The 12,073-nt window shown below is 47.3% G+C and overlaps 1 protein-coding gene across 2 annotated transcripts in view; it reads left to right on the forward strand.

The window, feature by feature from the left end:
• Positions 1 to 12,073, forward strand: part of FAM20B (FAM20B glycosaminoglycan xylosylkinase) — a 357,456-nt gene that overhangs the window by 295,803 nt on the left and 49,580 nt on the right. For both annotated transcript variants that reach the window (XM_069641175.1, XM_069641174.1), the window contains exon 5: positions 8,166 to 8,337. In XM_069641175.1, coding sequence (XP_069497276.1) covers positions 8,166 to 8,337 — 172 coding nt within the window. The remainder of the gene's footprint in view (positions 1 to 8,165; positions 8,338 to 12,073) is intronic.

The following is a 12,073-nucleotide window of genomic DNA, read 5'->3' on the forward strand; positions in this document are numbered from 1 at the left end:
TGTAATCTTGAGATTCACGCTGGTTTCCCCTGATTAACCTAAAATGTTCTACCCTTAACTGCCTCCCCAACCCACGGCCAAATCTCCTACTTCATATTGGGTCTTCTTTACTGCACCTGAACTCTAGCCTGATGTGTGATTGCCATTGCTTTTCCTAGGAGTGACTACATAAACAGAAGAGTTTTGAGTCCCTCTCCGATATCGAGAACTTTATTACTCTGTAAGGTCGTGGGGGTGTTCATTCCAAAGTTTGGTCCAAATCTGCACAGCAGTTTTTCACGCTACGCCTGTTCAAAAACTGCACTTTTTCTCTATGGGAAAATGAATGGGAGTAGGCTGAAAACTGCATTTTACTATTTTTTATAACTTTGTCATGTTTTAACGGAAATTTCCAGTTTGGGGTGGCCCTTGACAAACCTTTAGTTAAAAAAATATCATCCCGGAGGTGCGTGGCCAAGCCGCAACAAGATTGTCGTATTAGATATTGGGGCCCTCCGATAGAGAGATAATCTTCAATTATGGACCTTTAATATCGCTCTGTAACTCACTCGCAAGGCATGTACCTTCTATATAAATTAAGTGGCCTCCTATTAGCTATTTTGCTAGCGTTTGTATCCCTGGCTGACGAGACTTCTGTGGAGCTCCTTGCTGCTGACTGAATCCGTGATGGAGCACTGCTGTGCTGGCTTCAGGGACTTCACGCCTGTCAGCGCATCTGGTGAGGCAGTTATAATTCCCATCAGACGCTTTCTTCTGGGATTCTTCTATGCTGATGGGTTTTCTGCCTTCAACCTTTGATGCAGAGCGTGTCTCACTCCCCTTCCATAACGGCAACTTGTATCCTGTCAGACGATATATTTGTGTATACACAAAAATATATCCTCACCTGATGCCTCATCACTTAACTCGGGTATGACAATTTTGGGGATGAACTCACTAATATTCGCTCCTCAACATCTCTGACTGATGCACGCTCTTCTAACGTATAGGAAGATTTAAAATGCTTTAACAGTGAAGTGAAACTTATAACTGCAAGATTGGATGAGGCTGCAGAAAGTATTCCTACTGTAGAAGACTGAGTTGAGGGTCTTGAGAACATGCAACAAAGACTATTCCAGTTGGAATCGGACATCAATGATTTAAAAGACATAAACCGCCAGGGTTTAATCTTCGTTTTTATGGAATCCCGGAAAAATCTGAATCTGATGACCCTATGAACTTACTTATAAATAGTATCCCCAAAGTTATTAATATCTACCTTCTCTCCACCATTGGAATTACAGCAAGCACATAGAATAAAACCTCACTTTAGCTCTAATAATTCTACTCACAGGCCCCTTTTCGCTTGCTCCCTAAGGCGCCAGCATGTCTGCCAAATTTTATCTGCAGCTAAAAAGCAATCTCCTATTTTATTTCAAGGTCATAACATATGTATTTCCCTGGACTTTTCAAAAAATACTTAACCCAAGAGGAAAAGATTTCTGGACTTGCGACCTCACTTGAAAAAGTTGGGCGTCAGCTATGAACTATTCAATCCCGCCATAATGATCATAATGATCCCGGATGGTCCCACCAAGGAATTTGATGACTCCAGTGACCTCTTTAAATTTCTTCAATCCTTTCAAGCAATTCCCATGAAACCCCCCAGACCGCCCTCAACTTTTATTCAAGCTTAATTACTTCCACAACAACGCATCTTTAAAAGAACTAAAAGTAAAACAAGGAAAATGTTGCGTCGCCTGTAGCAGATCCGAATCAACGATCCCCTCAGATCCTTCTAATAGCCCTGATAGATCGAGAGACACATCGAGGTCTTCTGTTAAAATTGCTGAGCCTTCTCTTACCTCTCTGCAATGCTAAAACGCTCAACTTTGTAGCAATGTCACTTTACTAATCTCTAACTAATATGTTACTCTTCTCATTACCTTCATATAACAATGTTGTAACCATCCTATAATTTTGCGTTAACTTCTCTATCTCCTGTTGGTCCTTTGCTGGAGTCCATGCAGAACTTATCTTGTGCTTCTGTAACTCTCATTACATTATTTTGCCTATACTTTACTTTTCCTTCTTCCTCTTTCTTTTTCTCCCTATGTATTCTCATCTTTTTTAATCTTGTACAATCAGTTCCTCTCCCCTCCTTTCCTTTCTTTTTTTTCTTTTAATATTCACCTTACCCCATTCATCCTTCCACTTGGTTTCTATGTTTATGTAACATTTAAAAGTTAATTTTGCTTTTGTAGACTACTTATTATACATCCGGTAAGTTATTGGTTATATTATTTATTTAATCTGTTGCCGTTAATTAAAACTTCATACATACATACAATGACAAAGTCAATTAATAAACATACAATTTCATTACAACGATTACATAAAATACCAAATGTACAAATACAGCAATTAAATACCAATCAATTTGTCAAAACATTCTTTTAAAAAATACTAAAAGCCTTGTAGATATGACATAGAGGCATGTTTTACCACTCGCTCTACCTGCATTTTTTCTTTTACCACCAGTCATGTTCTATAGAGAGCGATTAGCATTGACCTAGTATTTGAATTTAAACACATTAACCAGAATTCCCTTTCCTTAATAGAATCCAGGTCATCTACCAAGGCACCCATATTTGTAAAACATGTTGGTCCCTTCATGGTCCGCACATGCCTCCCCGTTTTAATTCTTTCCTTGTTTTTAAACATTCCATAGTATCTTTCTTCTAGAGGTGTTTTCAAGATAACCCCTTTATTTGCCAATACCGGCAACCGGTGAAACCGTAGTAACACTATGAACCGCCGCAATTCCTTGGAACGACAATGATAGGCTTGTGGCTTCTTAAACCCGTATAACATTTGTGATACAAATGTATAGCGTTTTAGTTTAGCTAAATGTGTGAAATTCCCTACCCAATCTTCCATTTCTATTTTCTTAATCACCCTATTCTTTATAACCTGCAAGTGCTCCTCCTGATCTGCATACCACTCCATCTTTTCCAACAGGCTCATAATTTGAGCCACATATACCTCTGCCTTCTTTGTCTCCATTTTCATACCAAGCAAATAAAGCAGCAGATCTGTTCCTGCTTTTCTTGTCTTAATGTAGAGTAGCTCGTTTCTGTGTGAGAAGATGTCTCAATGATATTAGCCCCAGCTCCAGACAAATGATTTCAATTGGGACACACAGAGAGAGCCCCTAGGTTTTCCTCCAAAACGTACTTTCAATCGCCTGGAGCCACTTCAAATCTATCATAGACGACGCCTCAAGTCCATACAGGACCGGTGGAAGGAAACACTGGACGTACAGCATCCTAGTACCTATCATCGTAAAGCCTAACACCCCCAGTGCGCAATACATATTGGGAAATTAGTGCCGCAAGCTGATTTGCCCTTCTAATCCGATCGTTAATACATTCATTGTATCCTTTGCGCATCTCCATGATGATACCCAGATATCTGTATTGTTCAACGTACTGGATTGATTGCCCCTCCACATTTAAAGCTACTATCCTGACCCCTACCTTGCCAAAATACATCAGGTGCGCCTTGTCCTGATTCATAATCAAATCATTATCAGCAGCATACCCCCATAGTTCCACTGACATTCTTTTCACCCCACTAAACGTGCGGTCCAAGATAACCAGGTCATCTGCATAAGCCAAGGCACAACACCCTTGCCCAAATACCCTAGGTGGACAGTTTCCGACCCTATTCATAGTTAGTGGCATATCGGCCAGGTAGATCTTGAAAATTAAGGGGGCCAAGCCACACCCCTGCTTTACTCCTCTGTAGATCTTAATTGGGGCAGTTAAAGTCCCCTCAACATCCAACCACACCCAAACTGTATTATCAACATGGAGTTGCTTAATAAAATAAAGTATGTGATTTGGGGACCCATATATCTCCAATTCTTGCCACAGTCGGTCTCTGTTGGCCGAGTCAAATGCCGTTTTAAAATGGACATAAAGTGCATATAACCCCTTACATTATCTTTTTAATTCTCTACATTTGATGTGATAGGTTATTTGTAACGCGCTTAATACCCAGAGGTTTCTAAGCGCGGACCCGGGGATCGAACCTGTTTTGCTCCGTGTCGTCTTGCTTGCCAGGTGAGCATGTTGCCCCTGAGCTATCCTCTCGATGACTATCCTTTATTATGATTCCTACAAATGACTATGAAAATTGTTACCTGGAATGTTAATGGAATTAATCATCCAATCTAGCACCAGAAAATCATTTTGCAGCTTGAGAAATATAAAATTGTCTTAGCTTGACTTCAAGAGACTCATTTAGAATCCGATTGTGAAGTTGCTAAGGTCAAAGTTAATGGATCGGGCATTCTTTGTATTCTAATGCAGATGGTAAAAAAGGGGGTGTCTCTATTTTAGTCAACAAGCGGATTTCATTTTCTTTACTCAAAGAAGAAAAAGACTGAGGCGGTCGCTGGATTGTTGTCAATGCTATTGTAAATAAACTTCCTGTCACTACAGTGAATGTTTATGGTCCTACTGCTCCTAACCTTTTTTTTTTTATCTAACCTGAAATTAAAACCTCTGCAAAAAGATTGTAATCGACGTATTATTTGTGGTGATATCAACCAGTTGGTTGATTTTACCCTAGACCAGAAGACTGCTTCCAGATTTGTCAACTCAAAATCGCATAAAAGGGTGGGGGGTGACTTGACGGCCCAATGAAAATGGGCCCTTCTCTGTGCCGCTCCGGTGCTGGAGGGGAAGTGGACCAACTTTGGGCGCAGCCCGACATCTGAGGGTGTAGTGCCTGGCCGGGGTACGCTCGATGCATGCCTGTGGTGCCCCGGCCCGTTGAGGAGGGCAGGTCCACTGTGGTGAAACCAAGAGCGCTTCCTGTGAGTGATTCCCCTCTTCCTTGTCATCCGGGCCCAGGGGCGCGCCCACTGGGTGGTGATATGACCATCGTGAGGCCCGTATTGGCTCAAGCGGCTGGGCCGCTATGGAGGCCTGTTCGTGAAGGGACGGCGCTCTTGCAGAGGTGGAGCTTCAGAGCGGTTCGAACGGCACAGTTGCAACAGCGTGCTACCCAGATTGAGGAGTGGCTGGAAAGAGGGGAGTTATGACTGAGATGTTCTATGGTGCCGTGATCTGGACTAGAGGGGGCCTCTTTTCTGCCTGAGCAACAAGTCTGGACTACATGGAAAGTGTTGATGCAAGAAGGTACCCCTACATAAGAAGGCCATCAGGTCACAGTGGTGGTAGGGTGCCCACCAGAAAGGATCTGTGGCAGTGGGGGTCTGTGACACAAAAGAGGGCCTGCAGGATAGTTTCTCCTGGTCTGCATTCTACAGTGTTTACCATCTTGGGGTGTTAAGGGCAGGGATGACAAGAAGGCTAAGCAGTCCATAGCACGGTTGGAAGTGAAATTCGACACACTAAATGCGAAAGACGCCCAATTAGAAACGGAAACCGTCACTTTGGAGCAAACAACCTCTGAAATTGGCCAACGATGTGCGCACATCTTCCCTTGGTTCAGCAGACGTTGCGGGAGATTGACGGGGTTCTTAAAGAGAATTTGGCAATAGAAAATAGGTTGGAACATCTGGAGAATGTGGCCTGGGCGAATCAACTGTGGATAATTGGGTTGCCAATGGGAGCGGAAGGAGATGACCCACTTACCTTTGTTTCTATTTGGCTCCCAGAACTGCTCAATCTAGAGGTGGAAGAAGACCCTATATACCTGGACAAATGTTAGACTCAAATCCTCCTCCTCCAATAGATCCCTGAATCAGTCTACTGGCCTGACACTCATTGTCAAGCTTTGTGACGCTTGGGTTGAAGAAGTCGCTAGAGTTCCAGGAGAATGTGATCCATATCTTCCCCGACTTAGTCCGAGCGACCGAAAAGAAAAGACGGAGGCTCAACATCATTAAGAAGTCTTTTTTGGTTTGTTTGGTGAAAGCGGGGTTGCATAGACCTGCAAAACTCAGAGTGATATGGTGCGATAAGGAATACATCTTCTTTGACCCAGAGAGCGCTGAAAAGTTGTTGTCAACTATACCAGCTTAGACGCTTCCTACTCAGGATAAAGGATGAGAGGTTTGGGTCTTGAGGAGGCCTTTCGGTCTTCCACTGTGGCAATGCTGCATGCCTTTTCTGTCTCCAGTTGGTTATATCTTCAGAGACTCGATCCTCCGATTCCCAGTGAATGTGTACAAATGTGCTACTTTCAAGTTAAGGTGTTTTATGCAGTGTGTCTCCGTGGCGGCCTGGGTATTGTATCTTAGTGGTATATGTGCCAGGGGTCTATGTGTGGCATGGCTGGTTTCTATTTGGGGGTGAGGGAGCCTGCAGAGGGATGCTTGATGACTCTTAATATTATCAATGAGTGTTTTGGTTTGGTTTTGGAATCTATTGCAATCTCTGGATGTTTTCCCCCCCCCCATATTGGAACGAGGACTCTCGGGGTACCCAGCCGTGTTGTGAATATGATGTGCAATGTTGGTTCTTTTTGTTGAAGTGGTATGGTGTACCTATGTTGGGGTTTTACCTCCTGTTATGCTGCTGTTTTTGTTGTATGGAAAATTGCAATAAACCTCAATATGAAACAAAAAAATGCCTGAAAATGTCTCACATTTACTGGACAATCTCAGTTTAATTGACTCCTAGAGGTTTTGTGACCCTGATTCTAAAGAATTTACCCCCCCCACCACTCCCTATTTAAAATAGATTATATATTTATTAATCCCTCGTTGACATTAGCATTAATTGATTCACATATTGGCCCCATCACTTTATCAGATCATGCTCCCGTCACTACTACATTAGAGTGGACTCATTTCCCCAGGCTTTCCCCAAGATGGAGATTTTATTATTTTCTTTTGAAAGATGCCACTTTTCTACAAAAAAAGAATCCCTTTATTAATTAATTCATTATCATCAATCGCCCAGCACATACTTTGGTTCACAATAACTGGGATGCTTTGAAAGTGGCATTGAGAGGTTGTATTTAAGTAATAATCCCTGAGTCAGGTAATGCCCCAGGGCCCATAGTTACAGGCTTGAGCGTAGCAGGGCCTTAACGAAGGTCCCGGGGCATTACCGGACTCTGTAATGCCCCCCACATATTGCCCCCACATATTGCTATTAGTACTCCGGCCAAACCCATTGAACTGGGCTACTAAAAGCTTCTTTCTTCTTTGCAAAACACTCTTTCACTGGAAGAACAACAAAAATGCCCACCATGGAAGGGGACACTAAGTCTGTTTTCCCTTTCCATGGCGACCATTGAAAATAATACAACAAAGTAAAGAAACAAAATGCCCACCATGGAAAAGGAGAAGGGACTCCATGTAGTCACTTCTCCCTATCCATGGGGGCCATTCAAAAAATAGGGAAAGGATGAACAAAAATAAAAGCCAACATGGAAAAGGGAGAAGGGACTACGTGTAATCCCATCTTCCTTTCCATGACGGCCTGTCGCAGATCAGGAGTGGACGCGCTGGGGAAAGAAGTGTTCCTAGCGCGTCCTCTCCCAAAATGGACAGAAAAGAGGGTAAGTAGGAGGTGGGGAGGGAATTCTGTGAATGGCGGAGGGGAGAGGGGGACCACTTACCTTGTTCCCTGGCGGGGGAAGTTGAAGGGCTCCAGCCGTGAGGAGGCTGAGTGGGGGATTACCGTCTGGTAATTCGCCCCCGTTCCAAGCCTCCTCATTGGCTGAGAGGCTGCTCCCCCCTCTGGGTACTAATATCCAATATGTTATATTAAAAACAAAAATAATGGAGTCCTTATCCAATTACTTATTGGTTACAATTAAAAAAGACTTGAAACCACATATTACAATAATCCAGATCCCAGCACTCTCAAATCCATGGCAGCATTGTTTAGCCTTAGGTGCAGGAACTGTAGGCATGGTAGACCAGCAGATCATAGATGATGTTGTTTGGGCCAGATGCATCATGTCCGCAAAGCAACTGTACCTCCTGTGTTATTGTATTACATGTGTGAAAATGTATTGTTTTCTGCCAACGTGGCCTATGTTTGGTAGGCCTGGAGTGCTCTTGACTATTCCCTAATAGCCGTGTGGGTGTAATCATGGTGGGGAGGAATGGCAGTGGTCCCTTGTTGCCCTTGTTTTTCAATATTTTTGGGGCATGGGAGCTAATTTCTCTTGACCTGTGCATTGTTTCCTCTCAGGGAATAACAGCTGTTTCTATGGGAAGTGCTACTACTGTCGGGAAACAGAACCTGCTTGTGCCAACGTGGAAGTCATGGAAGGATCAGTTACACTTTGGCTTCCTGATGTGTGGCCCCTACAGAACCACCGGCACCCATGGGGCCGAACGTACCGTGAAGGCAAGCTGGCCAGGTATGGTACCAATGCTAATCCACCTTGGGCATGGTTATAATGTGAAGATCCTCAGTGATGACATGCTCCTGACTTACACAAATATCTCGAGTTTCGAAAAACAAACTGTAATACTCTGCATCTTCCACTAGATGTCGGCCTATGCACAGCATGTGAATCTAAGCAGATACAAGCATCAGAAATACCATTACGGTGAGTAATGTATCCCATATTTCTGAGGCTTGTGGAATCTGCTTAGATCACATGCTGTGCATAGGCCGACATCTAGTGGAAGCTGCGGAGTATTACAGTTTGTTTTTCTAAACTCGAAAAAGGGCGTCGACACGGGCGTGCCAGTAATACTATCCCTAGTGTGACGTCCACTGTACCCATGATCCCTCACGCGTCTAGGACCCTCAGATTGTTTTTTTCCACCATACTGGTCGGAAGCATTTCGCGGAGTTCCCTGGCCTTAGCCATACTTTTGCTAAATATTGTTAAATTTACCCATTTCTCCACCTCAACGTCGAGTCACTGAACTTCCACACTCGACGCCGGCCCGGAGAAGAATTCGACCGTCGACAGCGGCACGACAGATTTGGGCCTAGGAAGGCCCGCTGGCCTCGGCCCTGCAAGTAGGGAGAGTGGGGGGTGGACATACTCTAGACTCTTTTGGTATATAGGTACATTCTTATATATTCCTACAATTACAAGCCTGCTGCCACAAGGTGCATATGGAGGGTACCCCTTTCCAATTCTGCCCCAAGTGCAACCGCAAATACCCTTGGGTCGACAGGCACGCCACGTGCAATCTCTGCTTGCCGAGGGACCACCCCGAGGCGAACTGCAGAGCGTGTAGTAGGTTTAAACCCAAAACACTTAAGGACCGTTCGATCAAGCGCTGGGCCCACCACGCCAGACGTCAAGAGGCCATGGCAGCGGAGGGTGCCTTCAGCGATGGCAGCAACGCCGTGCTTTCGGACGGCGAGGGCATTATGGCGTCGAAGGACAGCCGAGCGCAAGTCCCCGACCTCGGAAGGTCGTCCGGCAGGGCGGCTATGGGGAAGACCTCCGGCGACACAAGCGCTTCCCACAGCACTTCCACAAAACACATGAAGTCCAACCGGGACTCGACGCACACGTCGAGTTTTCGGAAAGAGGCACATAGAGAACGGTCCGAATCGGCGTCTTCTGGATGTTCTCGATCAAGATTGCCGCATGACTCCAGGCAATCATCCACTGTTGCCAAGAGTGCCTCGCTCCCCAAGGTAACGGAAGTTCGATCGTCGGAGGACGAAGCCGACTTCCATCCGCAGACCGCACTCCAGGAGTCAGCGCCCGCAGACCGCGTTACGGCGGTTCCCGAACCCCTACTTCCACACTCGAAGGATAGGGACACTACCCCCGAACCTCGACGCCAGGCGTCGAAAGGCTCCGAAGGGGCAAAAAAAACAGGGAAAACACTCTTCCACTCACGGGGAGGGGGAAAAAACAACAAAGGAAGCAGCCTCTGCCTACTTCCACACCTTTAATACACTCCACTCATAGACAGACAAGTCCAAGTCTTCTGCTATCACAAAGACCCCTACTCAGACCACCAAGTCTAGTCAGGATAAGTCAGAGAAACTTCCAGAAAGAGTCATCCCCAGTTCTAGAGAATGGTCCAGTGATGACATAGACAGGGTCATGTCAAGGATGTCATTATTGGCAGATTTTTACGCAAAAAACCCTGAACACTTTCTCTCTTCTCCAGCATGGGGTCTGGCATGGATTCACATGCTCATGAATATTCCCCGTCGTCAGGCTGGGAATCCTCGGTAAAGAAAAAACCAGTATCGGTTTCGTTTCTGATCTGACTTTCGTAGTAATAACCAATCACTGGTCTCTGCGTCATACTGACGACAGCCAATGACTGCCCTCTACCTAAGCCCCACCTCTGGCAGCCATCTTCAGATTTTTACCGCACGTTCATGTGTTGGGATCCTCGTGCTATTGCTCTCGAGCGTTAGTGCTATTTTTTCACGTTTTTTCTCAAAAACTTCGTTTTTTCGGTCAAAAGAGCCTCAAGCTCCACCGACTCTCTATCCGATCAACGGGGACCCGTGTCGGATTCGTCTGCGCCTCTCAAGGGTGAAGATTTCGTCGAGCTACGCTTTTGGAGGACTCCAGAAGTTTCTCAGGCCCGGTCATGGCTCAGGAGAAGGGAAGCTCGACGCCCGGAAAGCTGTTCAGGGTCTGCCCTGGATGCCAGCTGCAGAACGTCTTCAAGGAGGACGAACACTCTTTTTGTCTCTACTGCCTACATGAGGACAAGACGCACGTGGAGAAGGACTGTGCGTTTTGCGGCAACATGTCGGAGCGGACCATGAAGGACCGCCATCAACGTCTCGCCAACTGGCTAGAAGGGAAGAGCCCGTCCGGCGAGAAGAAGAAATCTGAGCGGTCTTCTAAGACCTTTGAGGACGCCCCGGCGACGGGGGTCCAACATAAGGCCAAGCACCGCGAGTCCGCTGGCACCGGGAGCGCCGAACGGTCGGGCTCTACGGGTGCCAGGCAGGGCGCACCCTCCCCGGCACCATCAACCACGAGCCAACGCTCTGGGTCGGGTAAGAGGAAGGCCGAGCACCCGGCGAAGCTCCTGGAGAGGCCCCGGTCGAGCTCGAAGGCCTCATCGGAGGGGGAGCGAGGCGGTGTCCCCCCCCTCAAGGATAAGGCGGTGAGCGCACCTAAGGTGGTGAAGGCCTTAATCCATCCGGCCAAGCCCTCTATCGAAACTGTCGCGGCGGCCCTGGCTCAGCCTGTGCAGGCTACACCAGTGGTGGCGACCTCGGGGCTCCCTGCCACCTCGGAGGGAGTCCTCTTTTGTGCCCATCGATAGGACCCCCGTGAAATCCCCCGAGGGGAAGAGAAAGGGGGGGCAGGGCGTCGTCGTAGATTCGGCTTCAACCTCGGAGGAGGAACTGGTCGAGGTCTTAAGCCACGGCCTCGGCGTGGAAGAAGACCGGCCCGTCGGGATGGATCCCGACGCAGGTGACGACGACATCGTCGAGGGTACCGACGGGGCCCCTGATCGCCCGTCGGATTCCCCTCTGCCAGCACCGCAAGACAACTCGGCGGCCATTTTGTTGGCTATACAGTCCTTATGCTCAAAGATAAGGACGAGACTACCGTTGCCGACGGAGGAACCTCTCCCGTCGGGGGACCCAGAACCGGGACCTTCTGGTGTTCCCCCTACTAAGAAAAGAAGGATCCACCCTCCACCTCCTTTTCAGCCGTCGCGCCCCGTCCAGCCCTCCTCCCCGTCCACCCGAGGGGATGATACGGGGACTGACACGGCAGCGACGGGTACGGACGACGAGGTATACGACGAGGATGTACCGTCGTCGCCTCCCACCAGGGCTTCTCCGCCCGACGAGATTGGATCGTTCCACTCCATGATCACCAGGGCATCTGAGCTTTTTCAACTCTGCCCTGAGGAGAAGAAGAAGGAAGGTTTCCTTTATCAGCGGTGCGAGGCCAAGAGGAAGACGGTCCTCTCAGTGCCTCTATTGGACGACATTTGGGATGAGGGCCTCACCCTCCTCAAGAACCCTTCCACGACGCCAGCTAGAAGAGACCGGTACGAGAAGAAGTACCGGGTCCCGGACACGGCCCCCCTGTGCCTCCGGGCGCAGCCTACCCCGGACTCCGTCGTCTCCGCGGCGGCCAGGAAGAAAGCGGGGGGGGGGGTGCGGCCTCCACATCGACTTCCCCACCG

Source organism: Ambystoma mexicanum, chromosome 1q (genome assembly GCF_040938575.1).
Source record: "Ambystoma mexicanum isolate Mex_15411 chromosome 1q, UKY_AmexF1_1, whole genome shotgun sequence".
Classification (NCBI taxonomy): domain Eukaryota; kingdom Metazoa; phylum Chordata; class Amphibia; order Caudata; family Ambystomatidae; genus Ambystoma; species Ambystoma mexicanum.